This window comes from Oncorhynchus mykiss, chromosome 20 (assembly GCF_057628025.1).
Source record: "Oncorhynchus mykiss isolate SJ-2025 chromosome 20, ASM5762802v1, whole genome shotgun sequence".
Taxonomy (NCBI): Eukaryota; Metazoa; Chordata; class Actinopteri; order Salmoniformes; family Salmonidae; genus Oncorhynchus; species Oncorhynchus mykiss.
Window position 1 is genome coordinate 44537447 of NC_143041.1, and position 15381 is coordinate 44552827.

Sequence of the window (15381 nt, forward strand, 5' to 3'; positions counted from 1 at the left end):
GGCTGTCTGCTACCTCAGTGAATAGACTAGGCTGTCTGCTACCTCAGTGAATAGACTAGGCTGTCTGCTACCTCAGTGAATAGACTAGGCTGTCTGCTACCTCAGTGAGTGGACTAGGCTGTCTGCTACCTCAGTGAGTGGACTAGGCTGTCTGCTGTCTCCAGGGACTCATGATTCACAGAGCAGGAAATCTAGACAGGATGGAAGAGCCCAACAGCCCCACCACGGTCAGATAGCTGCCTGCTGCTTCTCGCCTTTCTACCCATAATCCCCCTAGACTGCACTTTGCCGCCCAATGACTACACTCCGTCAGATGTTGGTTGCTTCCCAAATTATACCCTAATCCCTATATACTTTTGAGTAGTAGTGCACTATAAAAGGAATAGGGTGCCATTTGGGAGTCAACCCTATTCCCACAGCAACCTCAGGACTTGTGATTAGAGCTCAGGACCTGTGAGTAGAGCTCAGGACCTGTGAGTAGAGCTCAGGACCTGTGAGTAGAGCTCAGGACCTGTGAGTAGAGCTCAGGACCTGTGAGTAGACCCTTGATGTAATTTCACTGGGTCCTGAGTAGGTTGAGAGGCCAATGTGAACATGTTCACTGAAGGGAGAAGAATATGATGATGGCTGTGTGTGTGTGTGTGTGTGTGTGTGTGTGTGTGTGTGTGTGTGTGTGTGTGTGTGTGTGTGTGTGTGTGTGTGTGTGTGTGTGTGCGTGCGTGCGATGCTTCCCACCATCTTAAACAATGCCACGTGTATTGGAATCAGAGTGTGTTGCCTCTCGTGTGTTTTGTTGCAGTGTTTATGCTCAGGATTACAGCATGCCGTGCTCCCAACATGCACTTGGGTGTTGTGTGTCTCCTGGCATGTAACAGGGCAGCAGCATGTGCTGTGCTACAAGCATTAACAGCTGGGGAATCACCATGGCAACCACACAACGCAAAGAATGTATGAATGGAAGGGATAGGCTACTAACAGAAGACACACACACACACATACAGAACACGACAAAGATAAATATTATTCTTGACAGCAGTCTCCTTTTTTTTAAACGAGCATGACGAGCGATTTTCAAGTGAACTGAGCTTTCCTACTGGTCTTGTTGAAGCTCTTTCAGTTCCTTTTCAAGAGCCTGCTTATTTTCTGTGGCTGTGTTAATAGATAGTCGTCTTCATGAAATTGTTTGTATATCTGTGAACAACAGACAGTCAAGTATATCTAATCTCACATCTGAACAGATATTTCTGAAACAAGAAGATTCATATTATCCGAGAGGATAGGATCATTCTTCGGCTTTCTGGTCTTTCATGAGGAAATTCAAACCATTTTGAAGTGATAATACCGACACTGATAATGATGTGTAGAAATGTGCCAAACCCAACATGAGTAAACCCAGCTTGGCTTTACTGCAGCTGTTCCAATATACCATTTGGATCGTGGGGGAAAACAAACTCCTATTGGACACTGCACACACACGCGAGCATACAAATAAACACTCGCACACACAAACAGTTGCAGGTGCTGTTGTTCTCCTGTGTTTGTTTACTGTTTATTGTTGACAGTTCATTTAAAAGCAGTGATATTGTTGTTGTGAATGTTGTCGTGGTTGTTGTCGCGGTTGTTGTTGTGGTTGTTGTTGCGGTTGTTGTTGTGGTTGTTGTTGCGGTTGTTGTTGTGGTTGTTGTTGTTGTGGTTGTTGTTGCGGTTGTTGTTGTTGTGGTTGTTGTTGTGGTTGTTGTTGCGGTTGTTGTTGTGGTTGTTGTTGTTGTGGTTGTTGTTGCGGTTGTTGTTGTTGTTGTTGCGGTTGTTGTTGCGGTTGTTGTTGCGGTTGTTGTTGTTGTGGTTGTTGTTGCGGTTGTTGTTGTTGTGGTTGTTGTTGTTGTGGTTGTTGTTGTGGTTGTTGTTGTTGTGGTTGTTGTTGTTGTGGTTGTTGTTGTGGTTGTTGTTGTTGTGGTTGTTGTTGTTGTGGTTGTTGTTGTGGTTGTTGTTGTTGTGGTTGTTGTTGCGGTTGTTGTTGTTGTGGTTGTTGTTGCGGTTGTTGTTGTGGTTGTTGTTGTTGTGGTTGTTGTTGCGGTTGTTGTTGTTGTGGTTGTTGTTGCGGTTGTTGTTGTGGTTGTTGTTGTTGTGGTTGTTGTCGCGGTTGTTGTTGCGGTTGTTGTTGCGGTTGTTGTTGTGGTTGTTGTTGCGGTTGTTGTTGTGGTTGTTGTTGTTGTGGTTGTTGTTGCGGTTGTTGTTGTTGTGGTTGTTGTTGCGGTTGTTGTTGTTGTGGTTGTTGTTGCGGTTGTTGTTGTGGTTGTTGTTGTTGTGGTTGTTGTTGCGGTTGTTGTTGTGGTTGTTGTTGTGGTTGTGGTTGTTGTTGCGGTTGTTGTTGTGGTTGTTGTTGTGGTTGTTGTTGTTGTGGTTGTGGTTGTTGTTGCGGTTGTTGTGGTTGTTGTTGTTGTGGTTGTTGTTGTGGTTGTTGTTGTTGTGGTTGTTGTTGTGGTTGTTGTTGTGGTTGTTGTTGTTGTGGTTGTTGTTGTGGTTGTTGTTGTTGTGGTTGTTGTTGCGGTTGTTGTTGTTGTGGTTGTTGTTGTGGTTGTTGTTGTTGTGGTTGTTGTTGTGGTTGTTGTGGTTGTTGTTGCGGTTGTTGTTGTTGTGGTTGTGGTTGTTGTGGTTGTTGTTGCGGTTGTTGTGGTTGTGGTTGTTGTTGCGGTTGTTGTTGTGGTTGTTGTTGCGGTTGTTGTTGTTGTGGTTGTTGTTGTGGTTGTTGTTGTTGTTGTTGTGGTTGTTGTTGTTGTGGTTGTTGTTGTGGTTGTTGTTGTTGTGGTTGTTGTTGTGGTTGTTGTTGTTGTGGTTGTTGTTGCGGTTGTTGTTGTGGTTGTTGTTGTTGTGGTTGTTTGTGTTTTTAGATCATTTACAAACCTTTTTTAGTAAAGAACCGTAACAGTTGTAAAGTACAGAACAGCTAAGAACAGAAAACAGCATATTTAGTCCAATCTACCCCCAAAATTATCTGACAGCGTCAGTGTACTAATGTGAAATCTAGTTTGCATCCAAAATGATATTCTATTCCCTACCTAGTGCAATACTATTAACCAGAGCTCAATAGGTAATAGTGTGTGTCCTCTAGCACACACACCCACCTACACACACAAACACACACACACACACACACACACACACACACACACACACACACACACACACACACACACACACACACACACACACACACACTGAGCCAAGCCAGGTGTCCTCTAAAGACCAGACCAATCACCATGATACATCTCCTACAGGGATCTGCTATGGTCTGGTCAGGGATCTGCTATGGTCTGGTCAGGGATCTGCTATGGTCTGGTCAGGGATCTGCTACGGTCTGGCCAGGGATCTGCTACGGTCTGGTCAGGGATCTGCTATGGTCTGGCCAGGGATCTGCTATGGTCTGGTCAGGGATCTGGTCTGGGACCTGCTATGGTCTGGTCAGGGATCTGCTATGGTCTGGTCAGGGATCTGCTACGGTCTGGCCAGGGACCTGCTACGGTCTGGTCAGGGATCTGCTATGGTCTGGTCAGGGATCTGCTATGGTCTGGCCAGGGATCTGCTATGGTCTGGTCAGGGATCTGCTATGGTCTGGTCAGGGATCTGCTATGGTCTGGTCAGGGATCTGCTATGGTCTGGTCAGGGATCTGCTATGGTCTGGTCAGGGATCTGCTATGGTCTGGTCAGGGATCTGCTATGGTCTGGCCAGGGAAATGGTCCCACTGGCACACAGATCTTGTCTGCATCCCAAATGGCATCCTATCTCTTATGTAGTGCACTACTTTTGAACAGGGCCTGTAGTAGTGAACTATATAGGAAACATTGTGCCATTGTCACACAGACAGACCTGATAACGCTGTTAGAAAAGGAACTGGATGTGATGTCATGTTCCTGGAACAACTAGTTGGTAAAGCCTTGGGGTGTGACTGAGTCTGTAGGTGCTAAAGCCTTGTGGTGTGACTGAGTCTGTAGGTGCTAAAGCCCTGTGGTGTGACTGAGTCTGTAGGTGGTTAAAGCCTCGTGGTGTGACTGAGTCTGTAGGTGGTTAAAGCCTTGTGGTGTGACTGAGTCTGTAGGTGCTAAAGCCTTGGGGTGTGACTGAGTCTGTAGGTGCTAAAGCCTTGGGGTGTGACTGAGTCTGTAGGTGGTTAAAGCCTTGTGGTGTGACTGAGTCTGTAGGTGGTTAAAGCCTTGTGGTGTGACTGAGTATGTAGGTGCTAAAGCCTTGGGGTGTGACTGAGTCTGTAGGTGCTAAAGCCTTGGGGTGTGACTGAGTCTGTAGGTGGTTAAAGCCTTGGGGTGTGACTGAGTCTGTAGGTGGTAAAGCCTTGGGGTGTGACTGAGTCTGTAGGTGGTAAAGCCTTGGGGTGTAACTGAGTCTGTAGGTGGTAAAGCCCTGGGGTGTGACTGAGTCTGTAGGTGGTAAAGCCTTGAGGTGTGACTGAGTCTGTAGGTGCTAAAGCCTTGGGGTGTGACCTAGTCTGTAGGTGGTAAAGCCTTGGGGTGTGACTGAGTCTGTAGGTGGTAAAGCCTTGGGGTGTAACTGAGTCTGTAGGTGGTAAAGCCTTGGGGTGTGACTGAGTCTGTATGTCGTAAAGCCTTGGGGTGTAACCAATGTTACCCCAAAAAACATTCGGAACTGAGGTAATTTTAGGTCTGCTGAGCGCAAACTTGAACATTGTGAAAATTCTGTGTAACTTCTATTGTGCGTTTACTGTGAACACTGATGCTGTACCCGCTTTAAGTTACAGTTTTAACAGTGGCCAAGTTGGCTACTGTGGCTATGTGATCATAATCACTCCACTCAGCAAATTGGATGCAGTCTATCACAGTGCCATCCGTTTTGTCACCAAAGCCCCATATACTACCCACCACTGCGACCTGTATGCTCTCATTGGCTGCCCTCGCTTCATATTCGTCACCAAACCCACTGGCTCCAGGTCATCTATAAGTCTTTGCTAGGTAAAGACCCACCTTATCTCAGCTCACGGGTCACCATAGCAACACCCACCCGTAGCACACGTTCCAGCAGGTATATTTCACTGGTCACCCCCAAAGCCAACTCCCCCTTTGGCCGGCTTTCCTTCCAGTTCTCTGCTGCCAATGACTGGAACTAATTTTTAAAAATCACTGAAGCTGGAGATCTCTCTCACTAACTTTAAGCATCAGCTGTCAGAGCATCTTACAGATCATTGCACCTGTACATTGCCCATCTGTAAATAGCCCACCCAACTACCTCATCACCATACTGTTATTTATTTTGCTCCTTTGCACCCCAGTATCTCTACTTACACATTCATCTTCTGCACATCTATCACTCCAGTGTTTAATTGATCAATTGTAATTATTTTGCCACTATGGCCTATTTATTGCCTTACCTCCCTAATCTTACTTAATTTGCACACACTGTATATAGACTTTTCTATTGTCAAATAAAATAAAATCTAATAAAATAAAATAAAATAAAATGTTATATACTAATACACGTACGGTAATGAACCTCCAATTGAGCTCTCAGATGTCAGATACTGATCCGTGGTTCTCTCCACGTTGTTCTAAACCAGGGGTCAGATACTGATCCGTGGTTCTCTCCACGTTGTTCTAAACCAGGGGTCAGATACTGATCCGTGGTTCTCTCCACGTTGTTCTAAACCAGGGGTCAGATATTGATCCGTGGTTCTCTCCACGTTATTCTAAACCAGGGGTCAGATACTGATCCGTGGTTCTCTCCACGTTGTTCTAAACCAGGGGTCAGTTGAGCTCTCAGATGTCAGATACTGATCCGTGGTTCTCTCCACGTTGTTCTAAACCAGGGGTCAGATACTGATCCGTGGTTCTCTCCACGTTGTTCTAAACCAGGGGTCAGATACTGATCCGTGGTTCTCTCCACGTTGTTCTAAACCAGGGGTCAGATACTGATCCGTGGTTCTCTCCACGTTGTTCTAAACCAGGGGTCAGATACTGATCCGTGGTTCTCTCCACGTTGTTCTAAACCAGGGGTCAGTTGAGCTCTCAGATGTCAGATACTGATCCGTGGTTCTCTCCACGTTGTTCTAAACCAGGGGTCAGATACTGATCCGTGGTTCTCTCCACGTTGTTCTAAACCAGGGGTCAGATACTGATCCGTGGTTCTCTCCACGTTGTTCTAAACCAGGGGTCAGATACTGATCCGTGGTTCTCTCCACGTTGTTCTAAACCAGGGGTCAGATACTGATCCGTGGTTCTCTCCACGTTGTTCTAAACCAGGGGTCAGATACTGATCCGTGGTTCTCTCCACGTTGTTCTAAACCAGGGGTCAATTGAGCTCTCAGATGTCAGATACTGATCCGTGGTTCTCTCCACGTTGTTCTAAACCAGGGGTCAGAAACTGATCCGTGGTTCTCTCCACGTTGTTCTAAACCAGGGGTCAATTGAGCTCTCAGATGTCAGATACTGATCCGTGGTTCTCTCCACGTTGTTCTAAACCAGGGGTCAGTTGAGCTCTCAGATGTCAGATACTGATCTGTGGTTCTCTCCACGTTGTTCTAAACCAGGGGTCAGATACTGATCCGTGGTTCTCTCCGCGTTGTTCTAAACCAGGGGTCAGATACTGATCCGTGGTTCTCTCCACGTTATTCTAAACCAGGGGTCAGATACTGATCCGTGGTTCTCTCCGCGTTGTTCTAAACCAGGGGTCAGATACTGATCCGTGGTTCTCTCCACGTTGTTCTAAACCAGGGGTCAGGACAACGTTCAGTGGCTGTTTGATTGACACGTGACATTTAAACAACACCTGGTCAATCTGTACCCTGAGCGGAGATAATGACTGAGTAGTAAAAAAAGAGAAGATGATGAAGGAAAGAGCTAAAAAAAAAGGTCATGTTAAAAGGTGATGAAGAAGGTTAAGTTAAATGGTGGCATTAAATACATATAATTGGCTTCACACTGTGATCCTCTCAGCTAGTTAATGAGCAGGTCTAAAAATGTAGAATGAAAAAAGCCTTTCTCTATGAATTGTTAATGTCAGAAATGGCAGAGTTCAGAGATAAATGGCCAGCGGTGATATCAGACATCCCTCAGACCAATTAATTTAGTGAAAAGATCACCTCATAAATCAAAGATGGCCGCCTGGCTTCATCTTCAGAGGGAAAAGATCGCCGCTCTCACCTTTAGGGGACCGAGGATGTGAACATCCTTTTCATTTCTACTGGATTCGCAATTTATAATACCATATGAATTAATAAAGAATGAATGAGGCAAGCAGAAATCGTTGTGTGGTTGTGGTCAGTAGTTGTGTAATGTTATTCTACACATTTTGTCATGAGGCTAAGAGAAAACATTGCAGCTTTAAAGCAAATTTCCCACAATGTTACACTTTTTGCCTCGAGGCAGGGGAAAGAATGCGCTGTTTTCTAGCTCATCTCATGCTTTTGCTGATATTTTGCCATGAGGCTGAGAGAACATTTTGCAGTTTTAAAGCAAATTTTCTGCTATTCTACACATTTTGTCATGAGGCTGAAATAAATGTTTGCATTTTTAAAGCTAATTTCCAGCAATTCTACACATTTTTCTATCTTATGCTATATGGGGGCCCCTTACCTCCAGGGGGCCCCAACCCACAAAAAATGTGGCTGTTTGGTAATCCCGCCCTACTGGCTGGCAGTGGGTTCCGAACAACAATGACAAAATAAAGGAAACAAAGAAATTCTACCACCAAATTCTACCACCAAATTCTACCACCAAATTCTACCACCAAATTCTACCACTACCCAAGAGGGAACTTTGGAGACTGGAAGGCCAAAGGGGCATGTGCTCTGCAAAGGTACAGCCCTATCTGTACACATGCCTGAAGGAGAATCTGTGACAATCCAGTCTCTGAAATACCGGTAGGCCTAATCCATTCCAGGCCTATTGCGTGTCATTTAAAGGTTGCCTATTTATTCATGTTCAGATGAGAGCTCACATTTGTTTGTGACAGCAATAGTGTTTCTTTAATGTACATTTATGCATTTATGATCAAGTTATCTTATTTTGCCACCCCCAAAAAAACACTGTTTAGTTGGTAACATTCCTACCGCAACTCACCAGCTTGAGAATCTCGTAGCAGTGTGCGTTCTGGAGAGCGTGTCCATCTCTACTTTACCTGTGGCGTGCCCATCTCTACTTTACCTGTGGCGTGTCCATCTCTACTTTACCTGTGGCGTGTCCATCTCTACTTTACCTGTGGCGTGTCCATCTCTACTTTACCTGTGGCCTGTCCATCTCTACTTTACCTGTGGCGTGTCCATCTCTGCTTTACCTGTGGCCTGTCCATCTCTACTTTACCTGTGGCGTGCCCATTTCTACTTTACCTGTGGCCTGTCCATCTCTACCTTACCTGTGGCCTGTCCATCTCTACTTTACCTGTGGCGTGTCCATCTCTACTTTACCTGTAGCGTTCCCATCTCTACTTTACCTGTGGCGTGTCCATCTCTACTTTACCTGTGGCATGTCCATCTCTACTTTACCTGTGGCGTTCCCATCTCTACTTTACCTGTGGCCTGTCCATCTCTACTTTACCTGTGGCCTGTCCATCTCTACTTTACCTGTGGCATGTCCATCTCTACTTTACCTGTGGCCTGTCCATCTCTACTTTACCTGTGGCCTGTCCATCTCTACTTTACCTGTGGCCTGTCCATCTCTACTTTACCTGTGGCGTGTCCATCTCTACTTTACCTGTGGCATGTCCATCTCTACTTTACCTGTGGCCTGTCCATCTCTACTTTACCTGTGGCATGTCCATCTCTACTTTACCTGTGGCCTGTCCATCTCTACTTTACCTGTGGCCTGTCCATCTCTACTTTACCTGTGGCCTGTCCATCTCTACTTTACCTGTGGCGTGTCCATCTCTACTTTACCTGTGGCCTGTCCATCTCTACTTTACCTGTGGCCTGTCCATCTCTACTTTACCTGTGGCCTGTCCATCTCTACTTTACCTGTGGCCTGTCCATCTCTACTTTACCTGTGGCCTGTCCATCTCTACTTTACCTGTGGCGTGTCCATCTCTACTTTACCTGTGGCGTGTCCATCTCTACTTTACCTGTGGCCTGTCCATCTCTACTTTACCTGTGGCGTGTCCATCTCTACTTTACCTGTGGCCTGTCCATCTCTACTTTACCTGTGGCGTGCCCATTTCTACTTTACCTGTGGCCTGTCCATCTCTACTATACCTGTGGCCTGTCCATCTCTACTTTACCTGTGGCGTGTCCATCTCTACTTTACCTGTAGCGTTCCCATCTCTACTTTACCTGTGGCGTGTCCATCTCTACTTTACCTGTGGCATGTCCATCTCTACTTTACCTGTGGCGTTCCCATCTCTACTTTACCTGTGGCCTGTCCATCTCTACTTTACCTGTGGCCTGTCCATCTCTACTTTACCTGTGGCATGTCCATCTCTACTTTACCTGTGGCCTGTCCATCTCTACTTTACCTGTGGCCTGTCCATCTCTACTTTACCTGTGGCCTGTCCATCTCTACTTTACCTGTGGCGTGTCCATCTCTACTTTACCTGTGGCATGTCCATCTCTACTTTACCTGTGGCCTGTCCATCTCTACTTTACCTGTGGCATGTCCATCTCTACTTTACCTGTGGCCTGTCCATCTCTACTTTACCTGTGGCCTGTCCATCTCTACTTTACCTGTGGCCTGTCCATCTCTACTTTACCTGTGGCGTGTCCATCTCTACTTTACCTGTGGCCTGTCCATCTCTACTTTACCTGTGGCCTGTCCATCTCTACTTTACCTGTGGCCTGTCCATCTCTACTTTACCTGTGGCCTGTCCATCTCTACTTTACCTGTGGCCTGTCCATCTCTACTTTACCTGTGGCCTGTCCATCTCTACTTTACCTGTGGCGTGCCCATTTCTACTTTACCTGTGGCGTGCTCGCTCATTGTTTGGGATAAGCTATTCTGAAATGTCAGTGACATAATATGGTTGTGCTATTTAAAATGCATAATATTATTACCAATTACTATTTTATTTGTTGATGTAAAAAAAAATGTTGATTGTATCTCGTTTAGAGTTTGAGAGGATCTGCAGAGAAGAATGGGAGAAACTCCCCAAATACAGGTGTGCCAAGATTGTATTTTTTGTATTTTATTTAACCTTTATTTAACTCGGCAAGTCAGTTAAGAACAAATTCTTATTTACAATGACGGCCTACCAAAAAGGCAAAAGGCCTCCTGCTGGGGCCGGTGGCTGAGATGAAAAATAAATAAATAAAAGATAAATATAGGACAAAACACACGTCACGACAAGAAAGACAACACAGCACTACATAAAGAGAGACAACACAGCACTACATAAAGAGAGACAACACAGCACTACATAAAGAGAGACAACACAGCACTACATAAAGAGAGACAACACAGCACTACATAAAGAGAGACCTGAGACAACACAGCACTACATAAAGAGAGACAACACAGCACTACATAAAGAGAGACAACACAGCACTACATAAAGAGAGACCTGAGACACCACAACACTACATAAAGAGAGACCTGAGACAACACAGCACTACATAAAGAGAGACCTAAGACAACACTACACTACATAAAGAGAGACAACACTACACTACATAAAGAGAGACACCACAACACTACATATAGAGAGACACTACAACACTACATAAAGAGAGACCTGAGACACCACAACACTACATAAAGAGAGACCTGAGACAACACTACACTACATAAAGAGAGACAACACAGCACTACATAAAGAGAGACCTGAGACACCACAACACTACATAAAGAGAGACCTGAGACAACACTACACTACATAAAGAGAGACAACACTACACTACATAAAGAGAGACAACACAGCACTACATAAAGAGAGACCTAAGACACCACAACACTACATAAAGAGAGACAACACAGCACTACATAAAGAGAGACCTGAGACAACACAGCACTACATAAAGAGAGACCTAAGACACCACAACACTACATAAAGAGAGACCTGAGACAACACAACACTACATAAAGAGAGACCTAAGACAACACTACATAAAGAGAGACCTAAGACACCACAACACTACATAAAGAGAGACCTAAGACACCACAACACTACATAAAGAGAGACCTAAGACACCACAACACTACATAAAGAGAGACCTAAGACACCACAACACTACATAAATAGAGACCTAAGACAACACAGCACTACATAAAGAGAGACCTATAAGACAACACAGCACTACATAAAGAGAGACCTATAAGACAACACAACACTACATAAAGAGAGACCTAAGACACCACAACACCACATAAAGAGAGACCTAAGACACCACAACACTACATAAAGAGAGACCTAAGAAAACACTACATAAAGAGACCTAAGACACCACAACACTACATAAAGAGACACCTAAGACAACACAACAACACATAAAGAGAGACCTAAAGACAACACTACATAAAGAGAGAGACCTAAAGACAACAACATAGCAAGGCAGCAACACATGACAACACAGCATGGTAGCAACACAACATGACAACAACAACATTCTCAGGTAAGCCTGAGTCTTTCTGGAGTTTTTGCAGTTCTGATGTAAATTTTGCACTGATGGAAAAATTTACTTTTGTTGTTTTTAATCATAATTGTTCCCCCGTAAAAATGTCATTAATAACATGTCAATGGAACTTTCAAGCATACATCCATACATCACCAACCACTGTAACAGCACTAGCTTGGTGACTGATCAGCTTTCTGATTATCTGATACATTATTCCCGTCTAAAATGTAGGTCAAACTTTCATCCAGCCTAAATCTAGGCTCTACCACATCTGACAGTGGATGCCACTGATCGGCCCTATGATCGTATCCTCCCTGGATCCCTCAACATCGTTTCTCAAAGGAAGGAGTCTTTCAACAGAAATAGAACGTGTCCCTCCACGCGACACAATCTCTTTGCATTATTCAAAAAAAACGTATTACTACACATGTCACACGATCTCGATTATAAATAAATCCGTTCTCTATGGAGAAGAAAATTAAAAGACGAAGGAAGAATCCCCCCAAAAAATAATAATAAATAACATAAAATAGTAGTATTAAAGCTTTTATTTGGGCTACGGTCTAATAAGTGCAATATCCCATTTTTGTCCAGTTAATTAATTAGAAACTCCTTCAGGCTGCTTAGTGCTCTACTCATAATAGTATTACTGTTCTGTGAAACTCCTTCAGGCTGCTTAGTGCTGTACTCATAATAGTATTACTGTTCTGTGAAACTCCTTCAGGCTGCTTAGTGCTGTACTCATAATAGTATTACTGTTCTGTGAAACTCCTTCAGGCTGCTTAGTGCTGTACTCATAATAGTATTACTGTTCTGTGAAACTCCTTCAGGCTGCTTAGTGCTGTACTCATAATAGTATTACTGTTCTGTGAAACTCCTTCAGGCTGCTTAGTGCTGTGCTCATAATAGTATTACTGTTCTGTGAAACTCCTCCAGGCTGCTTAGTGCTGTGCTCATAATAGTATTACTGTTCTGTGAAACTCCTTCAGGCTGCTTAGTGCTGTACTCATAATAGTATTACTGTTCTGTGAAACTCCTCCAGGCTGCTTAGTGCTGTACTCATAATAGTATTACTGTTCTGTGAAACTCCTCCAGGCTGCTTAGTGCTGTGCTCATAATAGTATTACTGTTCTGTGAAACTCCTCCAGGCTGCTTAGTGCTGTACTCATAATAGTATTACTGTTCTGTGAAACTCCTTCAGGCTGCTTAGTGCTGTACTCATAATAGTATTACTGTTCTGTGAAACTCCTTCAGGCTGCTTAGTGCTGTACTCATAATAGTATTACTGTTCTGTGAAACTCCTTCAGGCTGCTTAGTGCTGTACTCATAATAGTATTACACTTCTGTGAAACTCCTTCAGGCTGCTTAGTGCTGTACTCATAATAGTATTACTGTTCTGTGAAACTCCTTCAGGCTGCTTAGTGCTGTACTCATAATAGTATTACTGTTCTGTGAAACTCCTTCAGGCTGCTTAGTGCTGTACTCATAATAGTATTACACTTCTGTGAAACTCCTTCAGGCTGCTTAGTGCTGTACTCATAATAGTATTACTGTTCTGTGAAACTCCTTCAGGCTGCTTAGTGCTGTACTCATAATAGTATTACTGTTCTGTGAAACTCCTTCAGGCTGCTTAGTGCTGTACTCATAATAGTATTACACTTCTGTGAAACTCCTTCAGGCTGCTTAGTGCTGTACTCATAATAGTATTACTGTTCTGTGAAACTCCTTCAGGCTGCTTAGTGCTCTACTCATAATAGTATTACTGTTCTGTGAAACTCATTCAGGCTGCTTAGTGCTGTACTCATAATAGTATTACTGTTCTGTGAAACTCCTCCAGGCTGCTTAGTGCTGTACTCATAATAGTATTACACTTATGTGAAACTCCTTCAGACTGCTTAGTGCTGTGCTCATAATAGTGTTACTGTTCTGTGAAACTCCTTCAGGCTGCTTAGTGCTGTACTCAGAATAGTATTACACTTCTGTGAAACTCCTTCAGACTGCTTAGTGCTGTGCTCATAATAGTATTACTGTTCTGTGAAACTCCTTCAGGCTGCTTAGTGCTGTACTCATAATAGTATTACACTTCTGTGAAACTCCTTCAGACTGCTTAGTGCTGTGCTCATAATAGTATTACTGTTCTGTGAAACTCCTTCAGACTGCTTAGTGCTGTACTCATAATAGTATTACTGTTCTGTGAAACTCCTTCAGGCTGCTTAGTGCTGTACTCATAATAGTATTACTGTTCTGTGAAACTCCTTCAGGCTGCTTAGTGCTGTACTCATAATAGTATTACACTTCTGTGATACTCCTTCAGGCTGCTTAGTGCTGTACTCATAATAGTATTACTGTTCTGTGAAACTCCTTCAGGCTGCTTAGTGCTGTACTCATAATAGTATTACTGTTCTGTGAAACTCCTTCAGGCTGCTTAGTGCTGTACTCATAATAGTATTACTGTTCTGTGAAACTCCTTCAGGCTGCTTAGTGCTGTACTCATAATAGTATTTCTGTTCTGTGAAACTCCTTCTGTGAAACTCCTTCTGTGACTGCTTAAATTTGAACATTTCCAGAACATCTCCATTAATTCCCATTCTTGTTTTTGACCCATAATCCTTTTCAACTCACCTAGGCATAACATTGTAAGATACGGGGGAGTTTCACATCCTTCACAGAGAACAGGAATAAGGGCTCTATTCAATCCGTGTCGCAGTAATTCAGCGCTAAAACCCAATTGATGTTTAAATATTCCCGGTGTTAGTGGAGAGTGCATCCACTGTAAATGCTGCACGTGTCACGGTCAATTGGCAATTATCGTTACATTTTCAATCGCTCAATCTGTAACGCTTCGGCCAAACAGACTGTATAGAGCCCTATAACTCTTTCCACGTAAGAATTGAACTGTCATATGCACAATCTCTGTCCCTCTTCCTCTCTCAGCTACAGTTGAGTCTATTTGAATGTATGGCATATAAAACAGACATGACCAGTGAAATGAGGTACTGAAATGAGTGCCAATAAACAACTCACTTGTTGATCATTGGTAGTATTTCATTAATTGTATGATTATTGCCGTATTATATCTACATTAAGCTTTGTTGGTTTAAATTTGGATTAAATCTCAGTACAGTCAATTTGATTAACAGGCTTTAGATTAACAGGCTTTAGATTAACAGGCTTTAGGGTTTATTGTAGGTTTAAATGTGGATTAAATCTCAGTACAGTCAATTTGATTAACAGGCTTTAGGGTTTATTGTAGGTTTAAATGTGGAATAAATCTCAGTACAGTCAATTGGATTAACAGGCTTTAGATTAACAGGCTTTAGATTAACAGGCTTTAGGGTTTATTGTAGGTTTAAAGGTGGATTAAATCTCAGTACAGCACCAGTCAATTTGATTAACAGGCTTTAGATTAACAGGCTTTAGGGTTTATTGTAGGTTTAAATGTGGATTAAATCTCAGTACAGCACCAGTCATTCTGATTAACAGGCTTTAGAGTTTATTGTAGATTTAAATGTGGATTAAATCTCAGTACAGCACCAGTCATTCTGATTAACAGGCTTTAGATTAACAGGCTTTAGGGTTTATTGTAGGTTTAAATGTGGATTAAATCTCAGTACAGCACCAGTCATTCTGATTAACAGGCTTTAGAGTTTATTGTAGATTTAAATGTGGATTAAATCTCAGTACAGCACCAGTCATTCTGATTAACAGGCTTTAGAGTTTATTGTAGGTTTAAATGTGGATTAAATCTCAGTACAGCACCAGTCATTCTGATTAACAGGCTTTGGGGTTTATTGTAGATTTAAATGTGGATTAAATCTCAGTA

General features: G+C 43.3%; 2 protein-coding genes across 5 annotated transcripts in view; both read right to left on the minus strand.

The window, feature by feature from the left end:
* LOC100301650 (calcium-activated potassium channel subunit alpha-1a) overlaps positions 1 to 15381 on the minus strand; it is a 204527-nt gene that overhangs the window by 175203 nt on the left and 13943 nt on the right. The window lies entirely within an intron of this gene.
* Positions 1425 to 2869, minus strand: LOC149974607 (uncharacterized; the record flags this gene model as incomplete). Its single annotated transcript, XM_090213115.1, has 1 exon — positions 1425 to 2869. A coding segment is annotated over one exon (1302 nt), but the record flags the coding sequence as incomplete, so codon positions are not given.